The 23,807-nt window shown below is 48.0% G+C and overlaps 1 protein-coding gene across 1 annotated transcript in view; it reads left to right on the top strand.

Annotated features, from left to right (window-relative positions):
• The first annotated feature begins 1,056 nt into the window (after window positions 1-1,056).
• PEX6 (peroxisomal biogenesis factor 6) overlaps window positions 1,057-23,807 on the top strand; it is a 203,806-nt gene continuing 181,055 nt past the window's right edge. The window contains exons 1-2 of the mRNA XM_063444206.1: window positions 1,057-1,947; window positions 4,251-4,402. Of these exons, the coding sequence (XP_063300276.1) occupies window positions 1,066-1,947; window positions 4,251-4,402 (1,034 nt within the window). The 5' untranslated portion in view covers window positions 1,057-1,065. The remainder of the gene's footprint in view (window positions 1,948-4,250; window positions 4,403-23,807) is intronic.

Below are 23,807 nucleotides of genomic sequence, written 5' to 3'. Positions count from 1 at the left end.
GGATTTGGTGGATGAGATCCGAGTGACTGGGATTTGGTGGATGAGATCCCAGTGACTGGGATTTGGTGGATGAGATCCCAATGTGCGGACAGTGACTGGGATTTGGTGGATGAGATCCCAGTGACTGGGATTTGGTGGATGAGATCCCAATGTGCGGACAGTGACTGGGATTTGGTGGATGAGATCCCAATGTGCGGACAGTGACTGGGATTTGGTGGATGAGATCCCAGTGACTGGGATTTGGTGGATGAGATCCCAGTGACTGGGATTTGGTGGATGAGATCCCAGTGACTGGGATTTGGTGGATGAGATCCCAGTGAGTGGGATTTGGTGGATGAGATCCCAGTGACTGGGATTTGGTGGATGAGATCCCAGTGAGTGGGATTTGGTGGATGAGATCCCAGTGACTGGGATTTGGTGGATGAGATCCCAGTGACTGGGATTTGGTGGATGAGATCCCAGTACTGGGATTTGGTGGATGAGATCCCAGTGAGTGGGATTTGGTGGATGAGATCCCAGTGACTGGGATTTGGTGGATGAGATCCCAGTGACTGGGATTTGGTGGATGAGATCCCAGTGACTGGGATTTGGTGGATGAGATCCCAGTGACTGGGATTTGGTGGATGAGATCCCAGTGACTGGGATTTGGTGGATGAGATCCCAGTACTGGGATTTGGTGGATGAGATCCCAGTGAGTGGGATTTGGTGGATGAGATCCCAGTGACTGGGATTTGGTGGATGAGATCCCAATGTGCGGACAGTGACTGGGATTTGGTGGATGAGATCCCAGTGACTGGGATTTGGTGGATGAGATCCCAGTGACTGGGATTTGGTGGATGAGAGCCCAGTGACTGGGATTTGGTGGATGAGATCCCAATGTGCGGACAGTGACTGGGATTTGGTGGATGGGGATCCCAGTGGCTGAGATTTGGTGTATGAGTTACCCCTGTGATATCTTCTGGTAATTAATACAATTTGAATTGTTCGGGAAACTTGCCCACAACAAAGATGGCGGCTTCAGGTGTTCCTGTCGGTGTGTATGTCCGGCGGCAAATGCCGGAAGAAATGGTTTCCATGCCTGCTGAACGCAGTTTTGGGGTTCCCGGAGGTCCGGTTTTGTTTGTACGTACTCGGGGACCCCTGACCCCCCGGCGCCTACTCCTGAGTCCCCCCCCTGTACTGGACTGGGTGCTTCTCGGGGTTCGTGACCGTGCGGCCCCCCTACCACAGGGGCCACTCCTGGTTCAGAGAGGAGAGCCGCTGCCCGGGGCTGTAGTACTGGATACCCGGCCGGCCCTGCAGGGGCTGCTAGGCCCCCAAACCCGCCTGAGTGTCACAGAGCTGGGGGGCCACAAGCAGAGGGAGAAGAGGGGATTTGGGGGTGCAGAAGGACCCCTAGACTATGGTGGTGAGACAGAGTCATTTCCTCCTTCACTGCCCACCGCTGGAGACCATTTACCATTCCTAATGTCGCCTGTTGTGTCCAGTTTTGCTAGAGCTGGTGGTCCATTGCATCTTCGCGTGGCCCCCGTGGATGCGGAGTCCTTGGTACGTGCTGGGAGGCTGCAGGAAGTTGGGCCCCCTGTGGACCGAGGGGCTACCGTGTGGGTGAGCAAAAGCGAGCTGCGAGAACTGGGTCTCTATCACCAAGAATGGATCTGGGTGTCCGTTCCAGGAGACGGCGTGGGTCGAGAGCCGAATGTGTCCTCCAATGATCCATTTGCGGGACCATCCAAGGTTTTTTCTGAGGAGCTTCCTCACAATGATAAAAGACATCTGGCCATGATATCCGCTGCTGAGCTCTGGATGGGGCATCCTCACAAGTATAGCCATCTTCTGAGCACGCCAAACGCAGTACCCAACTCAGGCGTCTATGCCGTCATATCTGCCACGCTTCTTTTTAATTTAACGTCTGGAAGAGGAAATTTCAACGAGGTCTTAATAGAGGTGAGCTTCAATTTCAAGAAACCCCAGCTGTCACAGTATACAGGATTCCCATCTGTCAGTTTCCCAATCTGTTCCCACACGCATTATCTCTGTCATTACCCAGTCTCTAGCTGCATGTAGGATGCCTGTCTCAGTGACCGCAAACGTTTGCCGAATGCATTATCTCTGTTTAGTACCCACTCTCTACAGCAGCTCCCCTCTGTCTGATACCCGTCTGCCTACATGCAGAATTTCTGTCTGTCTGATACCCCACATGCAAGGAGTTGGTATTTCCCCTACCCAGATTCTACAAAATGCAGGATCCAGAACTTTTTTTATACCAGGATTCCTTCCACATGCGGGGTCCCAGACTTTCCGATGCCCAGATTCTACCCGAATGCAGGGTCCCAGACTTTCCGATGCCCAGATTGTACCCGAATGCAGGGTCCCAGACTTTCCGATGCCCAGATTCTTCCCGAATGCAGGGTCCCAGACTTTCCGATGCCCAGATTGTACCCGAATGCAGGGTCCCAGACTTTCCGATGCCCAGATTGTACCCGAATGCAGGGTCCCAGACTTTCCGATGCCCAGATTGTACCCGAATGCAGGGTCCCAGACTTTCCGATGCCCAGATTGTACCCGAATGCAGGGTCCCAGACTTTCCGATGCCCAGATTGTACCCGAATGCAGGGTCCCAGACTTTCCGATGCCCAGATTGTACCCGAATGCAGGGTCCCAGACTTTCCGATGCCCAGATTGTACCCGAATGCAGGGTCCCAGACTTCCCGATGCCCAGATTGTACCCGAATGCAGGGTCCCAGACTTCCCGATGCCCAGATTGTACCCGAATGCAGGGTCCCAGACTTTCCGATGCCCAGATTGTACCCGAATGCAGGGTCCCAGACTTTCCGATGCCCAGACTCTACCCGAATGCAGGGTCCCAGACTTTCCGATGCCCAGACTCTACCCGAATGCAGGGTCCCAGACTTTCCGATGCCCAGACTCTACCCGAATGCAGGGTCCCAGACTTTCCGATGCCCAGACTCTACCCGAATGCAGGGTCCCAGACTTTCCGATGCCCAGACTCTACCCGAATGCAGGGTCCCAGACTTTCCGATGCCCAGACTCTACCCGAATGCAGGGTCCCAGACTTTCCGATGCCCAGACTCTACCCGAATGCAGGGTCCCAGACTTTCCGATGCCCAGACTCTACCCGAATGCAGGGTCCCAGACTTTCCGATGCCCAGATTCTACCCGAATCTAGGGTCCCAGACTTTCCGATGCCCAGATTCTACCCGAATCTAGGGTCCTTTAGGAAATCCAGATTCTACCAGCATGCAGGATCTTTGTCTCTCCATTACCCAATCTCTACTTGCACTGACAAAGTTTTTCAGTGAACTGATCAGTGGATAAAATAGCTGAATTTGAATATTTCTGACAGGTTCCTAAATTTTTCATAAGTTTGGCCAACTCTCTCATTGGGAGATTATTCACTAGACAGTTTATGCAACTTGTGAAATTTTAACCAAATAACCAATTTTTTTTTTTTTTTTTTTTTCCCCCCAAAGGAACCCTCCAAGCACTCTAACCTTTGCAGATCACTGTAGTATTTATAGTGCCAATAGTGAGCTTGCAAACCTGTACGTAGTCAAATTATTTTACAAAATCTATTTAAAATGATTGTTTGACACCCTACCTGGGTTGTGCCTGCTCCATTGCATCTTCTAGAGAACCATCATTGGAGCTTCCTGAGCTAAGACCTGCATTGGAAGTTGTCAAATTGTTTGAATACTTACAATGAGTGGGTTCCACGGCACCCACTGGTTATGGTGCTGGTAGTGTCCTTTTAAAGTTACACTATAGTGTCAGGAATACAAATGTGTTTTCCTGATACTATAGCTCTATATAGCTTTTTAGTCCTCTAGTCCCCCATTAATCACCTTTTTCTAGCGCAGATTCTCTGGTCGCGGCTGGCCCCACTCATGCTCTTCTCTCTTGGCTGCGATCATCAAACTTGATGATCTCCGCCAATCCAATGCTTTTCCATTTGTGTATCTGTTTTTCAACCTCCCTTTTTTTCTTTTTTTCATGTTTTGTATGAAAAGTGCTCTGTTCTATAAAGTGTGCAAAGATATAAAGGAGAAGAGTCGTAAAAGGAATGTGCCTGCAGCATTTACTGGTTTCCATGGTGATTGACGCCCTTTGTATGCATTACCTACATTGTATTTATATGTAATTTTTTCCATTCTGTTTTATAATTTCTCTTCATTTCTAATTCAGCATTTTCACTTTCTGCATTTGTTTTATTCTTTTTCCCCCACCAGAGGTTTAATGGTGAGCAGGCAGAGGGCAGTGGCTCGTCCTTGGCAGTGCCGCCGTTTGCTAAGGAGCTTTATATAGAGATAGTGAAGTCTCCACTATATAACAGCGAGGAGTCCTGGCAACACACCCTCCGGCACCATTTCCAAACACCCAGGTCAGCACAATCTCAGAGTTAATGTGTCCCACAGTGTAGATTTAATGTTTTAACCTCTACTCATACCTGTAAGAAATGAGCTAATCCTGAGATGTTTTTGTCACATCAGAGTAAAGGGAAACTATAGTGCCTTCAAAACACTCTTTTTTTTTTTTTTTTTCCTGACGCTATAGCTTCACCATCCGTATAGGCCCCCTGTGGTGGTGTCACCAGTGGCGTCTCCAGTATTCATATTTAAGGGGGAGGGGCACATGATGGCCATGGACAAAAGTAGGGTGGGTAGTTATAAAATGTGTGTACATATACAGGGTCGACAAATCCCTGGTCGCCATGGCGACTAGAAATTTCACGCTGGCGCCTGGGATATACAAGCCTTCCACCACAGGGAGCTTTGAAGCTGGGAGCATGGAGGTGGCTTGCGAGGAAGCAGTAAACTTTCTGCAGTTACCCTTTGCTCCTACAGCCCCAGCCTCACTACTGAGAGCGCGCAGGGGAGCAGAGAGGAACTGCATGAAGATTAGATAGGAACCCCACTGGACGCCAGGGAAAGATCTACTCAGCTCTCCCAGAGGCTGGGTGGATTTAAATAAAAAAAGCAATTTGTGGGTGTGTGATAAAAAGTGTCTGTCAGTGTGTATCTCAGTCAGAGAGTGTGTTCCTGTCAGTGATTGTTTAGTTATCAGTCTCCACTGATCGCATGAGAAATGTGTTTTTACTCCCCTTTTTTCCCACTCCGTACCAGTTTTGCCATGGCTAGACCCGCCTCCGTTGTGGTTTGCATAAAAGTAGCAAAAAATCCTAGTGTGTGTGTGTGTGTGAGTGTGACACTAAGTGCCCTTTGCCACTTCTACCTGGAGAGGACTAGATGAACTTTTGCACGATATTCAAATTTTTCGAGTATCACCTGTATATATACATACATACACACACGCACGCGCGCACACACACACACACACACATATACATACATACACATATGCACACTGTGACGAAGTGCCCTTCGCCACTTCTACCTGGAGAGGACTAACGGCTAGCCTCTTGCCTCATGACTATGGCCCCTCTCATCAGCCCATGCTGTAACTTTAACCCCATGGCGATTTGACTGTGTTTGTGGGATCTGAGCGCTGTTCGGATATATTGAGCGCTAAGATCCAAGCTATCTGGGGATAGGTTGAATGTGGGGGTTCTGTAGGAATGATGTATTTTTGTGTATTTTTGCTGTTGTTGTGAATAGGGATATTTTCTGTACCTGGAGATAGTTTGCTTACCGCACCCAGTTAAGCCACTTCTCACACAGCCTAACTCTGTGAAACTGGTTTGGGCAGGAAAAGCCATGCTTGCATTGATCACAAAGGACTTCGACCTAACTTTTAAACCAATGGAAGGAATTGCCTGATTTTTGAGTATGTTTGTATTTGGAGTATGTTGATTCTGAAATGTGAATGTGATGTATACTTTTAAAGTTATGAATATTGTGTAAAACTGTATATTTTCTGCCTGTGATAATTAAGTTAGTCTATTGTGTTGAGGTAATTATATCACAGGCAGAGGGGATGATTTCTGCTGGTATGAATGGGAGTGTTTAGCTGTGTTGAAATGTATTGATTGGTTTGTTCTTCAAAACCCTGTGTGCGGTCCTGTATGTGTAAGACCTCCACAAAAGAAAGCCCTTTGGTGCCAATTAAACAGAACTGCTTGACCCTTTCTTGAAGCCTTGGCTCATGCTTGGGGGATGGGATAACTACACTCTGGGGATTTCTATAATCACATACTCCCCAGAGTCGGTGCTTGCAAGAGCTTGTTTTGTTCCTGGTTCCTGCTCTCTGGATTTAGGAGAGGTTCACCCACTGGAAGCTGGATCCTAGCCTGGATCCAGGGTGGGTGAGACGGCGAGACCCCGGCGCAGCTGCATCGCTGGAAGTAGGGTCTGCAGTGCGGATGGTGTCGGTTGGAGTGCTTGGAGTCCTTGGCAAGCACTAGGAGCATCGATTGGCGGAGGTACTCAGTCGGAGTGCCAGCTTGGATCTGAGCGCTCAATATATCCTGTGACGAGACCAATCTCACCACTGTGCATTGGAGGAGCCTGGTTGCCTGCCTGCTGCCTTTTGACTATGCACCGGCATTTAAATACTTTATTTTCCTATGCAGAAAGGTCTATTCATGTATTTCTGCTCTGGCGTTCGGTAGATTCTCAGATTTACTGAATGAACTCATTTAACCCAGATAGCTATGCCATGGAGCCTATTCGTGTAATAAAAGACTTTGGCTCCATGGCAATTGAACTGTATGTGTGTGTGGTCTGAGAGCCATTCAGTAATAATGTGCGCTCAGACCTAAGCTATCTGGGGATATGTTGCATGTCTGTATTTTATGTAATAAATGTAACCTTGTGTATTTTATTGTATTTTACTGTCTTTTTACTGCCATGTGCTAAATGGAGTTTTGCCTCTGTCCTTGGAGATAATTGGATTACTTCCCAATTATCTCCAAGATAGAAGACTCTGTGGAACTGGTTTTGGGCAGAAAAGCCATGCTTCCTTTGGTCACAAAGGACTTCGATCTATCTTTTGAACCAATGGACCAATGTGGATGACATATGTTCGTATTTGGAGTATGCTGATTCTGAAAATGTAAGTTTTATGTGAATGTGATGCATACTTTTTTTTTTTATATTCTTTATTTTTTCGTGCAGGAAAGGTACATAGCAACAAGCAATGCCACAACAGCGATTGCAAGCGAGATGGTCAACATGTTAGATACAATTGTTTGGCATAATAGAACATTGCACATTTTATATATTAATGTAGATTTGTCAAGAGTGGAACCAACATGTCAGCTAAGAGATAAGGGAGGCAGGTTATACATTTAGCATAAACAAGCTGGAATTATTGAAGTAATATGGGGGTTGCATGCTTAGTTGAAGCACATCCTGTCTGTGCGCTGCTTGAAATCATAAGCTGAACAATTCGCTGAATCAGCACAAATTCTAAGACAAAATAATATTACTGAGTGAAAAATAATACTGAACATATAGGTAACAGGCTTGTTCAACATGTCTAGGGATATAATAGGCTTGCTATACTTGTGGAAATGTGTGATTGTAAGAATACGTCTCGTGTGCAAATCACATGGAAGGCTCTATAGTAAAAACAAAAAGTAAGAGAAAACAGTACAGTCTAAGTAAATACGCTTTTATAGTACTACGATCTTAATGAACCTGAACGCTATTTTCATTTGCTGGGCTATACAATCAAAACATGCTAGTCTAGATGATAGACACATTAAGCTGGTGTAAGACTTGCTATCTTGTGTTACAGTTTACTAATAGACGACCTGTTGCAAAAAGAAAGGTCAGCTGGGTCTATAGCTTGGTCACAGCGGCTTAACATAAAAGCAGAGGCTTAGTGAGTATTCTAGATACACGTAGAAAAAAAATAAAAAAAGTTATTAGGGGTAAATAGGAGTCCAAACTTGAAGGGTACGTCCAAAGTTCAGCTTCCATACAGGATAGCGTCCGGGCAGACGCACAGGTCACATGGTGTGAGTGTGGGCAACGGCTGGATGCCATATGATGAGGTAGTCCCTATGTGCCTAGCCGATACCTATTCTGGAGGCCGTGGTTACTGATTTGGAGCAAGAGGCTAGCGAGGTGCTGGACCGCTGTGGCTCCTCCGGTCCCGGCAGTGGTAAGAGGTTGTTGCTGGCTGGATGCTTGTCTGGTGGCTGAGCGCCTCTTCCCTTCGGATCTCTTTCAGCGGTGCTGGCTGTGCGGCGGGCGGGTGGTGAAGAGGCCGGGTATATACCTGTTGAGGTAGGACCCAGGCCTGTGGTGGTGCGTCGCCGCGTGCCATGCGCAGGCCTCCGCCTCTGCTTGCGTGGGGGATGCGTCTGGGCTTTGCCCCTTGGGGCCCTCACCCCGAGTTGGCTCTTGTGGGGGGTCGTGGGTTGTGCCGTCGGGTTAATGCCTGGGAGCTTCCCCGTGCCCCTCCGGCTGTTGCTTACTTGGGACCTTGGCGTGTTCTTGCCCGTCCGCGGCTGCTGCTGTGTAGCTGTGTGTCTAGCTTCCACCTTTGCCCAGAAGTTTGCCATCAGCCTGTTCAAGCGGGTTTCTAGGTTGCCAGTTAGCTGTGTGGGTTCACAGGTTGCGGGTGATTGGACCGGGTTAACCCCCACCGGTCCTGGGGGGGGAGGGGAGGCCCGATACTTCAGGTGCCGCACGCTTTGAAGGGCTGGGAGAGCGGCCGCCTCTCCCCTGCACTGCGTTGTGTAGGCCCCAAGCCTCTGATCTACCGATCCAGCGGTCTTTCCGAGTGTGTGGGATATCATTCTGCTCCCCAGCTTTGGTGTCGTCGAGTAAGGTAAGTTGGGGTTTAGGGTTTGGGATTTTCCCCCCGTTTTCCGCTGTAAATCAGGACCGGGATCGGGAGCTCACAGATTTTGCGTCTAGTCGGCTCCCCGGTCAGGCTCCGCCCCTGGGATGCATACGTTTAATGTTATGAATAATGTGGAAAAACTGTATTTCTCTGCCTGTGATAATTACCCATTGTGTAAGGTAATTGTATCACAGGCAGAGGGGAGGATTTTGTGTGGGAGTGTATTGTATGTGTTTATTGGTTGTTTTCCAAAACCCTGTGGGTGGTACTAATGTGTATAAAAGAACAATAAACCCACAGCGCTCTCTGTTCCTGCTAGACCCTCAAAACGGAGCCTTGTCTCGTTCTTGGGGGATTTATTGTATGCTGGTCCAGTTTGACTGCTAGGAGTGTAAACCTATTCGTATGGTTTTTCCTATTCGGCTGTTTACAGCATTGGTATGTTTGAGAGCATTGATATGCTTCTCCGGTTCGGTGGATTGGTGTCTACAGTAGCTGCCTGTGTCTCTGGAAGGGAAAGATCTACTAAATGGCTTTCAACCCCTTTTTATGCCTGGGGGTGCCGTTACATATCCGAACAGCGCTCAGATCCCACAACCACAGTCAAATCGCGATGGGGTTAAAGTTACAGCATGGGCTGATGAGAGGGGCCATAGTCATGAGGCAAGAGGCTAGCCGTTAGTCCTCTCCAGGTAGAAGTGGCGAAGGGCACTTCGTCACAGTGTGCATATGTGTATGTATGTATATGTGTGTGTATGTATAAATACAGGTGATACTCGAAAAATTTGAATATCGTGCAAAAGTTCATTTATTTCAGTAATGCAACGTAAAAGGGGATAATCGTATATGAGATAGACGCATTACATGCAAAGCCAGATAGTTCAAGCCGTGATTTGTCATAAGTGCGATGATTATGGCTTACTGCTCATGAAAACCCCAAATCCACAATCTCAGTAAATTAGAATATTACATGCAATCAATAAAACAAAGAGTGTACATAGAACAATATCGGACCTCTGAAAAGTATAAGCATGCATGTGGACTCAGTACTTGGTTTGGGCCCAATTTACAGAAATGACTGCCTCAAGGCGGCGTGACATGGAAGCTATCAGCCTGTGGCACTGCTGAGGTGTTATGGAAGACCAGGATGCTTCAATAGCGGCCTTCAGCTCTTCTGCATTGTTCGGTCTCATGTCTCTCATCTTTGTCTTGGCAATGCCCCATAGATTCTCTATGGGGTTCAGGTCAGGCGAGTTTGCTGGCCAATTAAGCACAGTAATCCCACGATTACTGTGCTTAAATGGTATGTGTGGCAGGACCGCTGCCTAACTGTGAATTGCCTTGTTTTATGTGTGTGGGTGTGCCCTCCTAGAATGTGTTTCCCCTGTTTAACCATTCCCTTTCTGTAGTTCTGTAAAACCCTGCAAAATACCTTTTGACCACCCGGGGGTGCTCCGGCGTACAGGGCGCTTCATTTAGAACGTTTACTTAGAATGTTTACACCTCACTAACGAGGTGTGAAAACCGCAGACCGCAAGGGAACGAGCGGCGTGTGCTTCTCCCGGGTGGCCGCTGGTTCGTATCACCCAATGCCCACCGGGGGAGCATTTGACTCCCGAACCGGCCTGCGTACACTGTCTTTGATCCCGGTATCAGGGGTCATCCTACCTGCTCCTAACGGAGCTATAATCACTTGCCACTCTCAAACCTGGGTGCTACGAGGCTAGGCTCGTGGCTACCCAGGCGAACGTTCTCTCCGGCGGATACCTGAGTGTGGGTATGCACCCGAGAGAGGGACGCGCACCAGCAGGGAGTCTCTGAGGCTGCGAGTTGGTCTCACGGTCACAGGGTTCCCGCTGGCCGCATGAAAGTCGGTGCCAACCAATGGGAGAAGGAGCGCCCATTCAAACTGGGTTTGCGCCATTTTCCTGCTTGGTTGGCAAGAGTAAAGCGCAGGGAGCGGGCGACCAAACTGAGAAGGAGCGCTTGTTCAAACAAGGTTTCGCGCCATTCCGTCTGATTGGGCGGCGAACCCCTCTCGTTCCAAGGCGTGTATTGACGCAAATAAGTTTTGCGCCTTTCAGCGGATTGGTGACATCGGCTTTGGCGCCCTATCTTCTGATTGGGCCGCGAAACCGCTCTCCTCCCCCAGCACCGATTGGTGCAACAGAGTTTCGCACCCTTTCTTCGGATTGGGCGGCGAAAATCCTTCCTCCCCCTAATGCTGATTGGCGAGATTTGGTTTGCGCCCTTTCGGCTGATTGGTTGTTGTTTGGTTTAGGCGCGAATTTTGAATTCGCCGGATTAAACCAAGCAACACCATGGAACTAATTTTGGGGATGTACAGAGCCTTGAGCCCCAGAACTTTGACGTTGATATCTCCGGCTCTCTACATCCGACCACCCCGCTTTTTTGCAGGGGTCCTAGGTTAATGTAACCCTCTACCCCCTTCCTGTCCCGGGGGGCTAAGCCCCAAAGTTAACCCCCATGTATGTAAACTGTACTCATGCGTGTCCCTGTGTCCTGTTAGCCACCTCCCGTTCTGGGAGATACTATCTGTTCCCCAGCCCCCTCTTGCATGAGATTGTGTTGTGTTGGACGGAGACCCCCTGACATTGTCAGAGTTGTACCCTGGAACTGTGTGCCGTCCAGTTACTGTGGAAATGGGTCTGACCTAGTACACTATGCCATAATGGGGTTAATTTTCATTCCTGGGCTGCTGTATGTTCTCAAAGGCAACATAGGCCCAGCAAACCAATCTGGCAAATTTCAATGGGCAAAACGTGGAAAAGGGAAAAGCCCTACATTTTTGACCCCTGTAAGTGTGCAAAAACCCATAAAACCTGTACATTGGGGGCACTGTTTTACTCTGGACATGTAACACATATTGGGGTGTTCTTTGTCAATAACACATAACAGGAACTGAGAATCCATGCCTAAAGTACAATGTGGGAGAAAAATAACACAAAAAAAATGACTACCCAAAAGGTTGACAAAGACTGGTGGTAGAATTAGTGCCCTGGAAAGTGGTAAAATACCACCATTAGAAATACCCTAAGGTGTCTACTTTTCAAAAATATATGGTTTGATGGGGGAAAATTACATTGGCCGGCTTCACAAATGTCCCAAATAGGACCTGGGTGCATGATGACCAGCTGTGAAAATTCCAAGTTGGGAAACTGGAATGCGCACCCTCCAAATAAGGTCTTTTAGCCCCCAGAGAACCCAACACACCTATAGATGGGGGGGGTATCACTGTACTCAGGAGATTTTGGGGTGTTCTTTGGCAGTAACCCTTACAGTTCTCCGTACATGTATTATTATTCTTGCTATATGTGTTAAAAAAACACAAATTTTTATTTAAAAAAAAAAATGATTTGGTTGGTGGTAAAATGGTTGCATGAAAAGAGTCAAAATACCCCAAGTTTAATACCTTAGGTCAGGGGTTCCCAATTAATTTATCCTGTGGAACCCTTTGACATAGTGTATCAACACCGTGGTGCCCCCCCCCCCTGTTTTTTTTGTTTGTTTTTGTTTTAAATGTGCCTGTGTATGTCAAGGTGTGTATATATGTGCCAGTTGTATATCTGACACACAGATACACACACACACACACACACACACTGGCAGATAGTGGCACACAGATACACACACCTTGACACACATTGTGTATCTGTGTGTGTGTGTGTATGTATGTATGTATCTGTGTGTCAAGGTGTGTGTATCTGTGTTTGAATGCGCCAGTGTGTGTATCTCTGTGTCAGTGTGTATATGTATCTGACACACAGATATATACACACACACTGGCACACAGATACACACATCTTGACTCACAAATACACACACACACACACACTCTCAAACACTCAGATAAACACACTCTCAAACACTCAGATACACACACTTAAACCCACAGGTACACACTGACACACACACACACACACACAGACTTACAAACACACTGATACATACTGGCACAAACACACACACTTAGATGCACACAGTGACACATACACAAAACTTGACACAGATACACAAACTCTTTGATAGACACACACACACACACACACTAACACACACTCTTTGACATACACTCTCACTGACAAACACGCACACTCTTTGACAGACACACATACAAACACATACACCCTGTTCCAAATTATTATGCAAATTCTATTTAAGTGTCACAAAGATTAAATATTTTGTTTTTCAGTTTAACTCATGGATGGCATTGTGTCTCAGGGCTCTTTTGAACACTGAAAACAATCTCGGACACCTGTGATGATTAGATTGCCAGGTGAGCCCACTTTAAGTAAAAACTACTAAAGGAGGGTGTTCCACATTATTAAGCAGAGCACCATTTTCATGCAATATGGGGAAGAAAAAGGATCTCTCTGCTGCCAAAAAGAATGAAATAGTTCAATGCCTTGGACGAGGTATGAAAACATTAGATATTTCACGAAAACGTAAGCGTGATCATCGCACTATTAAGAGATTTGTGGCTGATTCAGAGCACAGACTGGTTCGTGCAGATAAAGGCACATTGAGGAAGATTTCTGCCAGATCCATGCATCGGATCAAGAGAGCAGCTGCTAAAATACCATTACATAGCAGCAAACAGATATTTGAAGCTGCTGGTGCCTCTGGAGTCCCACAGACATCAAGGTGTAGAGTCCTCCAGAGTCTTGCAACTGTGCATAAACCTTCTATTCGGCCACCACTAACCAATGCTCACAAGCAGAAACGGCTGCATTGGGCAGAAAAATACATGAAGACTAATTTTCAAACAGTGAAAACCTACACATACAGATTTACATGCTGTGAAAGAGACGTGACAAGTTCAGGTTTTTAAGTGTGAATTTTCATGGAGGGTTTTGATGCGTCCATGTCCCACTTTGGAGCACTTGAGCAGGCTACAAATACCAGCTACACCATAAATGCATACTATTTCTTAAAGAAGACATCCCAGGGTATTTCAAAAGGCATATTTTGAACCTTTGCGTGGGATCATTTTTCAGCTAGCTTGTATCAAGTGTAGTGGTAATAGGCATTTTTTCTGGCTTTTTTTTTAAGTTCTTTAGTTTTCGTGTGCAGAGCCACGACAGCTTCTACAAGTATTTCCATTACAAAGCGTGGCAGCTTAGACGGCACATTTTTTTATATTTACATGAAAATATCGTATGATTAGTCATCATGTTTGTAGTATAACTTGCTAGGCTAGACATGCATAGAACAGAACTAGTTGTTCTTTAGGTTATGCGTGTGTATCTTAGTTGTAGCGTGACATAGGCATTAGGAGCACAGTGATTGAATTACCTAGATGTGAAGTTAGCAGAGGTAACAGTACTTTCTTTAAAGCCGGCTAGTTGTTTGGGTGTATGCCTACATAGCGCATTAAAAATAATAAAAATCAAAATCATTTTTAGTGATGTACTTTGCAGTAACCGTTTAGAGTCAAAAGGAATATTTTGAACCTTAGCGTGGGATCAGAATGATCTGAAAAATAAAGAGGAATATTAATTCAAACTGCAAATGTTAACTGAATATAATATCTAAATAATTATTTCCTCTTGATTTTTGCTGCTAAAAAGGTGTTTGGTAATTGGGGAGGATTTTTTAAATTCTTACTTTGCCATAAAAAGAAAGGAAGGTATTAATTACAAAGAAAGGGCAAAAGAGGAAAAAAAAAAGGAAACGAATGGAAAAGGAACGATAGACAGAGATGGAATAGAAAAAAGGGGGAGGGGGCGTGGCTTGGCGCCGGACGAGAATGGCCGCCTAATTCTCTCGCTCCGCTCCCGGCTGCATTAAAGCACTGCTAAACAGCGCAAACCGGCACCCATGGGACTCACCAAGTGAGCCCAAATGACCCCCTCCACACAGAGAACGCAAGGGAACAACCTGCACCCCTCGATCAGTAGTTACCTGCAAACTCCAGGCGACTTCCTCACGCAGGATGAGGCCTCCAATATGGCGCCCGCCTCACCGAGCTCCACGCTGTCGGAAGAAAGCCCCGCCACTGGCAACAGCATGCCTAACCCACCGGCACCGGACTGGTACGCCCTTTTTGCATCCCTGCCAAAAAAAGGACTTTCACTCTCTGCTGGAAGAGGTAAAAAACACGCTGCGAACAGAGATCTCAGCCCTAGGCACCTCCCTCACAGCGCTGGAGACCAGGGTGCAAGCCCTGGAATCACAAGGCCCTTACTTGCACTGCCCCGCGGTCACAACCACAAAAGAACACGCCAAACAGATCCAAGATCTGCGCCTCCATGTAGAGGACCTGGACAACCGCAGCCGCAGACACAACATAAGGGTAAGGGGCTGCAGGGAAACAGACACCCCAGAAGACACGAGGGCCATCCTGATACCACTATTTAACCGTATCATGGGCCGGCCTAGGGAAGCACGCATCCCCATTGACAGAGCACACAGAGCACTAAGGCCTAGACCACCCCCAGGCGCCCCTCCCAGGGACATAATCTGTCACATCCCAGACTTCCAAATTAAAGAGGATATTATGCGGAAAGCCCGGATGGAAAGGTCCTGGAGACACGAAGGGCAGACGGTCGAACTGTACAATGACCTCTCCCACCTAACGCTGCAGGCCCGAAGAGCGCTGCGACCCATAACCGCCGCCATGCAGGAGGCCCAAATCCGCTACCGCTGGCAATTCCCATTTGCCCTCACGGCCCTCCGAGGCAACACTGAAGCCACAATCCGGACACCTCAGGATGTCCAGACGTTCCAGGAGGTCCTGGACCTCCCACAAACCCCCATCTTAGACTGGACCAACTGCCCGGTAAACGAACGCGCCACAGGCAGACCAAACCGCCGCGACATCCAGCAGGGACCGAACACCGACTTTGCTCCTCTCCAGCAAGCGGAACCGGAGGAATAGAGAGGGTACTGCCCATCTACCTCCCCAAGTCGACCAGCACCTACCTTGAACCTGTGACCCGAAGGACCCAACCAGCCTGAGACACAACCGTAGAAATTCCTCATCCAGAGGCTTTACACCAAAGATGGCACACACAACCCCTGCAAACCATCAAGCCTAATTACTACCGCACATACACCTGTACAGTGGGGGCATAAGGAACGGGTACCCTCCCTGGCCCTCTCCTCTTCTCTTTTACCACTGGGGGAGAAAAGTAATAACAAAGACAGAGAAGCAGCCCCAGTTGGACTGTTTTATGTGTTTGTTTGTTTTTTCTCTCTTTACTCTTCCTCCTCCTCTCCTGCTGACCTTCTGGTCACGACTTGCTCACCAAGGGACTGAGCGCAACGGCAACACGCCTGGAAGACAACTTATGACCATCCCCGAGGATCATTCAGCTCCCTACGGGCAAACATGCTTCATCACCATGAAGGCCGACTAGCCCACCGAACGTCTAAGTCATACTCACCACCTCACACATGAACCGTCCGACACGAGTCTGGATTCGCCTCCCCACGATGGGCTGGAAAACTGCCCCTTTCCGAACATGCTCCACCATCCCCATTTTTTGGAGCCCCCCATCCGCAAACCATAAAGACTGAACACCTTGATACCGTACCTGAACGAAAACAAGGGGGAAGATTTGTGCTGTAATAGAATGAGTGAATACAATTTTACCCCCTCAGATACAACACCACATGACTGCACACACAATGACAACACTCACACACCATCTCCTGAGACACACTCACCCTCGCACCTACATGACAAATTGCTACACACCACACACTGGTGACAAACTAGAAATAAAGGGAACAGGGATGATTGCAATGTTAAATCTGTGTTACAACTGTATATTTGTCTATACTCCTATAAACGGACTGTAAATGCTAAACTAAATTTGAATAGGCGATATGTGATCTGTGATAAGTACTTGCCCCAAGACACTGAGACTGCCAGCCACTGGAGAGCACTAAACACAACCCACAGGGACACTCAGATGACAAAGACTAAACATGACCGGATGAACAGTCAGACTGCCGCCAGGACTTAGGAATCTGAACCCAAGACGAGCACCCTAGTTGAACTGGATCACTCAGTTACACACTCTAACGAACTCCCCGACTGACCGTACGAAACTGCCGCCCCACAAGGACACCAACCACCACTGGTCACTCACTGACTTACGCATAACCGAGCAAGATACGAGATTCCCCACACGGAGGGCATTTCGGCTTCATTGAGACAACCCCAGCTAAACCCGGGATGTACTCCAGATAGCATTTTTTTTTTAATTTTATTATTTATTTATTCGTTTTCTCTCCCCGGGATGGGTACCTCTAGGCCTCGGGTGACCCACATAACGCAACCTAACGACACACACCACAGGATGACCCCAACGTCATACGGGCACGGTCACATTGTTTTAAAAATGTTTTGAATTTTACAAATGTTCTCTTTGATGTTATATGCAGAGTGTTTATACCTTGCATGATGTTCTCCCTTAAACCCCCTAGAATTCTCTCACCACGCATACCTCATGATACGAGGGGGCAAACATGGAAGCCCGCTCACACAAATCATAGGCCTCTCCCACGGCCCCGCCCTACATGGGTGCCACAATCCTTTAAGCACCAAAACTAGGAAGCAGCTAGGTTTGGAAGTGGACCAACTGTGACACACCGTCCAACAAGAAGTCACTAGAGGGCGACCCACCCTCCCCCTGGCGCCACCAACCCCACGGGTTTACTGCCAGCGACCTGTGAGGTGGACACTGGGGACAACGTCCCTAGACTCCCACCTACCAGCGGCACACTACCCCTAACTACCGTCGCCCCGGCGACCCGACAACACCCATAGGAGTTACTCCACACCATTCACTTCTTTGACATATGCTCCCCCTCTCCCTCCCTTCCCTCCCTACCTTCCTAGAACCCAGATACTTCCACCTGCCTATACCTCCCCCTGCCCTCCCTACCCCGCCAACAGCTTCGGCCCGGACGTAGCTCCACGAAATGAGCTCGCCCCCTCCCGCTCTCTGCGCCCCTGGCGCCGGCAGAAACGACAAGACTGGTATCCACCTCTACACGATCAACGCGAGGGGCCTCAACTCCCCACATAAACGGGCCAGAGTGCTACGAGAGATGAAGGCGCTGGGAGTGTCGATCGCCTTCTTCCAGGAAACCCACTTCCATACACCCCAGGCCCCAAAGTTCTCCAACAAACATTACCCCATCGGCTACTTCGCACACAATCCCTTGACTTAATCCAAGGGTGTGGCCATACTATTTTCAGCAGTTCCACTTGGAAGCGGAAGAAAAGGACACGGAAGGCAGATACCTCTTCCTCAAAGGGGTAATAGGCGACTCCAAAATTACACTTGCGAACCTGTACCTCCCAAATAAGGGCCAAAGAACGTTCCTGGCCGCTGCCCTTAGAACTCTGGAAACATTCGGAGAAGGCACCGTTATACTTGGAGGGGACTTCAATGCCCCCCTGGACCCTAGAATGGACACATCGAAAGGCACGTCTACGATACCGGACCATGTCTTTAGGGGCATAAGGACTTTCCTCTCGACCCACCAGTTTGCAGACTCCTGGCGCATCCTCCACCATGCAGATAGGGACTATACCTATTATTCGACACCACACAGATCCTACTCGAGACTGGATTACTTTTTCACCCAACACAGGGACCTAGACACACTGATAGCGGCCCGCATAATGCCCATGACTTGGTCAGACCACGCACCAGTGATCCTTACCATCGAAAATCCCAAACCCTTCAGATCGCAATGGACGTGGAAGTTAAATGAATCCCTCCTAGAGGACCCACTAATTCAGACAGAAATACGTAACGCCCTAGAGCACTTCTTCCTCACCAATAAGCCACCTGAATCCACACAACCCACCATCTGGGAAGCACATAAGTTTGTCATTAGAGGGATCCTTATCAAACATGGCACCCGCCTGAAAAATTCACGCGCACAAGAAATCACACACCTTGTCACCCGGATAGCCCAACTGGAAGCAACACACAAACACACCCTTCACGACGCCACCCACAAACAACTTCTGGAGGCCAGAGCGAAACTCAACTCATGCCTCCAATCAAAGATTCAAATCCAGTTCCAACTTACAAAGAAAACATTCAACGAATTTGGAAACAAAAGCGGCAAACTGCTTGCAAGGGCACTGAGGACGCAGAGGCTCAAGAGTCACGTACAAAAGATCTCCTCGACAGGGACACCCCTAGCCGAAGGTTTCCAACAATACTACTCCTCCCTGTACGGCATACCTCCGAACAACTCACGCGCGAACACGGCAGAGGAGACCTTCACAGCACGCCAGAAAGCATATATCGCGCAGAACTTGACTTCCAAGCTTACGCCTCAGGCCATATCCACACTGGAGGAAGATATCACGAGTGAAGAAATACGCTTAGCCATAAAACTGGCCAAACAAGGAAAGAGCCCAGGACCAGATGGATACCCGGCGAAATACTATAAGATGCTCGCGGATGTCTTCACTCCCCATATGCTTACCCTATATAACTCCATCCAAAACGGAAGCTCCCTGGACCCCAACACGCTCCTAGCCCATGTTGTGGTAATACCGAAAGAAGGAAAGGACCCATCCTCCTGCACTAGCTACCGTCCGATATCCCTTCTAAACGCCGATCTTAAGCTATTTGCCAAGATCCTGGCCCTGCGCATCCAACCCTTATTGCCAGACCTCATCCACCCTGGTGGGATTTGTTGAGGGACGAGAAGCCAGAGACAACACCATCAAGGCACTCAATCTGATCCACGCAGCAAGGAGGGACTCATCGCCCACCCTGCTGGTTTCAACAGACGCGGAAAAGGCGTTTGACAGGGTGGACTGGTCCTTCCTGATGACCACACTTGAACACCTCGGGATGGGACCACACATGATGGCATGGATATCGGTCCTATACACCAACCCAGCTACCCGAGTACAAGTAAACGGAATCCTCTCTGACCCATTTGAGATTAGAAACGGCACAAGACAGGGATGCCCACTATCGCCCCTGCTCTTCGTCATCAGCCTGGAACCATTCCTTAACGCCATTCGAACTCAGCCCGACATCACTGGGATCAGAGGCAGCTGGGGAGACAGCAAAGTATCTGCATATGCGGACGATCTCCTATTCACTATCACCAACCCAGCATCTTCCCTCAGAGAGCTACTGCGTCAATTCGACATTTACGGCACACTGTCGAACCTAAAAATAAACTTCACAAAATCGGAAATCCTTAATGTAGGATGCCCCCGAGCATTGGTAACCACACGGCAAAAAGACTTCCCACTCCACTGGTGCTCTGAGGCAATCAAATACCTGGGGACTTGGCTATCGGCGGACCTCTCGGACACCTTCCGCCTCTCCTCGACCGGATAAAAAAGGATCTAAACTCCTGGCAACTCCCTCACATCACATGGTTAGGGAGGATCAACGTACTTAAAATGAACATACTCCCACGTCTTTTATATCTCCTACAAACCCTACAAATACACATCCCCAAAACCTTTTTCACGCAAACCAGACAGATAATGACAGACTATGTCTGGTATCGCAAAAGAGCAAGACTGAACTTCGCCACCCTCACAAAACCCAAGCAGCACGGGGACTAGGACTACCAGACCTGGCTAAATATCGACGGGCCGTCCACCTCCAGCGCCTGATAGAATGGACGCACAACCCAAAAGACAAACTCTGGATTCCGATAGAAGCAAGTTTCTCACAAATACCTCTATCTCTTCTCCCTTGGCTACCTAAGGCCATGACCGGCGAACTACCGAAACGACACCCAACCCTATGTGCCACCATGAAAGTCTGGAGACACATAGCGCCGCACAAAGACCTTGCCCCAGAGCTCTCGCCTCTGTGCCCCATATCACACAACCCAAGATTCCCTCCGGCGGAGGATCCTCGCTATACCACGACATTGGGACTGCCGTACCCTTGTAGGATAAATGACATATACAAACAAGGCACGATCACGCCTCTGGGAGACCTGGTTCCGAACAACCCACATAACTGGCCACTTCGCTTCAGACACCACCAATTGACCAGATTCCTGAAGAACATACCTGGGCTGAACTCAGCATCACGGACACTCTCTACCTTTGAGGCAACTTGCTCAAACCCCCCGTCCCCACCGCACGCAATCTCCTTCCTCTACCGCCTACAAATCACACCCCCCAACGATGCACCTCTCCCATACTTCACTAGATACTGGGAAAAAGACCAAGGACACGTACTCACCGGGGAACAATGGACTACTGTGTTCACACTTATACATAAGGCCTCCATAGCCACGAAATTCCAGGAAGCAGGATATAAAATGCTCTCACACTGGTACAACACACCAGAGAAACTATCGGTTATGAAAGCCACCCGCGAACCGAAATGCTGGAGATGGGGGAGAGAATTGGGAACACTCTTCCATATTTGGGGGACCTGCCCACTCATCAAACCCTTCTGGAAAGAAATCCACACAACCCTGGAGACCGTAACGGAAGCAAACCTACAACTCACACCTGAAACCTACCTCCTCCAACTGACCCCAATCCCCATGAACAAATTCAAAAAATCAGTGATACCGCACATACTAAACGCTACCCGAAGCCTCATTCCGAGATGCTGGAAACGTACCACGGCCCCGACGATGAGAGAGTGGATGACCAGAGTGGAGGACATCAGATGTATTGAGGAACTCGTCCTCTCGGCGGCGGGACGTATACAGAGATATCACGACACCTGGTACCACTGGCTAAGATGGCTTGCCTACGCCCCGACCGCCGACCCTGGGCCGGGGGCGGGGAGAGCTGGAGTGGGACCGGGACCTGGACCCCCCCTACTCCACCCACACCCCGCCACTCCTTACACTGCTCACCTTAAACCCATCCACCCCTCCTTACCCTTTTCCCCCCTACTTTTCCCCCGCCCTCCTCAGGCTGGCTCTGACCACACACAGCCCGCCAGAGACGAAGCAACGCCGAAACAAGTAATTGCACACGAGAACCGACGCACCAAGATACACACACACTTCCCCCCCACCTTATCCCCCGGGACATAGGAAGGACACACACAACTCCACTAACCCCCGGAGACACAACTACGCCACCCAACACACACACACGTGACAACACCCCAGAGACGGCCCCCCCACCACACGCTAACGAACAGACTGCCTCTCTCCCCCCCCCCCCACGTACCGGACGCAGCAAGGTCCCCGACAACCGCCCCCCCCCCCGCCCCTGAACGCTAGGCCCCAGGCGGCCTCATCGAAACCTCATTGAAAGACCAACCTCGCGGCTCGCGAGGGCTGCGAACCACAACTTGACCCCACTAAATAACATAACCTCATCAATATCTTATCAACTGAACAAACCTCTCTTAGCAACCGATGTTAGACATGTAATTTACTATGTATGCACGGTACGCTCTCAACCTGTTATTGCATTGTATACCATACTGAACTTCATGTCACTGTACTCGGACATCTGTGTGATCACACCCACCTGTAACTATTGCATGACCTTAATAAAACCTCTGAATGAAAAAAAAAATAAAGAAAAAAAAATTCCCATAAAAAAGACACCAAGACTGAAAAGTGTTTATCCTTTTTTTCTACCACATTCCACTAATATAGAACTGGAGAAATCAATCCAAAATGACCCAGAAGAGAAAAATCCTCTAGAAATTGAGGAGATAGCAAAGGAAAAATCCATTTTTATAGAGTAAGAATCAGCTTCAACATCAATCAACTATTGCACTCGATCTACAGTTTCAGAAGATTAAGCAGGAAATACAACTTAATATACAAGATCGTAAGAAAGATTTAGTGACTTTAGAATCAAGAGTCGAAGAAAAAGTGACACAACTGGAGTTTAAATACAGAATTACAAAGATGAAAAATTACCAACAGGAAAAAAAAATGGAGTCCATGGATCAGAAAATCGCAGACCTGGAAGATCGTTCCAAAAGGAACAATTTGAGGATAAGTAGAATTGCTGAATCCATCACAAATGAGCATTCTTTGATTCCCATCATCAACAGAAGATCCACCAAGAGATGTATTCATTGCATAACATAAAAGATAACATTGTAAAAGCTATAGAAGAAGTCCCATTAGCAGACCCATATAAACAAATAATTTTTTTTCCAGATCTAAAAGATGTACATTTGCATCCCACACGGCAATCGTTAGAAAAAAGGATATTAAAGCGGTACTGTCATGCCGAACTTACCTTTCCCCAATCGATTCCTCTTCTCTCCCTCTCTCAAGATCTGTTCTTCTTTTCTTCTATCTGCTATAGTTTTCTTTAAATCTTAAGAAAAAGTAGGGACTATTTCTCTTCTGGAGGTTTCCTACGCAGTGACCAGCGGTGACCAGCGGAGGAGCAAAGTGTGCTTCGTTTCCGGTGGTCACAGCAATTTTCCCATGATCCTTAGCTTTCCTCCCTGTTCCCACGATGCTTCCTGTCACTTAGACAGAACGCCGGCAAAACAGTTTCTCCATTCGTGTTAGAACGCAATTCGGGACTTTGTTCGGATCGGAATTTTTCCGATCCTATTCCGATCCTATTCATTGCTGTGGCTGCATCTTGCAGCCGCTTGGTAGATAATTCCCACGGTATTAGGGAGCTATCTACTAAAAGGCTGAAATACCTAAATTGGTCTTTCAGCCACATTTACTAATACTAAGTAAAAATTACTTAGTATTAGTTAATAATATGCCCCTACTCCCTATACCGAGAGTAGGGGCATGTCTAGTAAGCAGTGAGCAGCCTGTGGCTGCTCACTGTAAAAAATAAAAACACACATAAAAAAAACCAAAAAACTATTGGTGAGAAGAAGAGAGGAGACGTCTGTCACTCACCTAAATAGGTGTATATACCAACAAGGTAGGGAGGTAGTCAAAAGGTAATAATACTTTATTAATAATAAAAACACAGTGCAGAGACTAGAGCACGAACACAAAAATAATAAATAATAATCAATCCACCCTATCCTTTGCTCCTAGTCTAATCCAGTGTAATGGACAATTGTGTCAATGAAGCAAGC

The sequence above is a fragment of the Pelobates fuscus genome, chromosome 2, assembly GCF_036172605.1.
Source record: "Pelobates fuscus isolate aPelFus1 chromosome 2, aPelFus1.pri, whole genome shotgun sequence".
Classification (NCBI taxonomy): Eukaryota; Metazoa; Chordata; class Amphibia; order Anura; family Pelobatidae; genus Pelobates; species Pelobates fuscus.
Note: the sequence above shows the minus strand (reverse complement) of the source record. Positions and strands in the feature narration are given on the sequence as shown.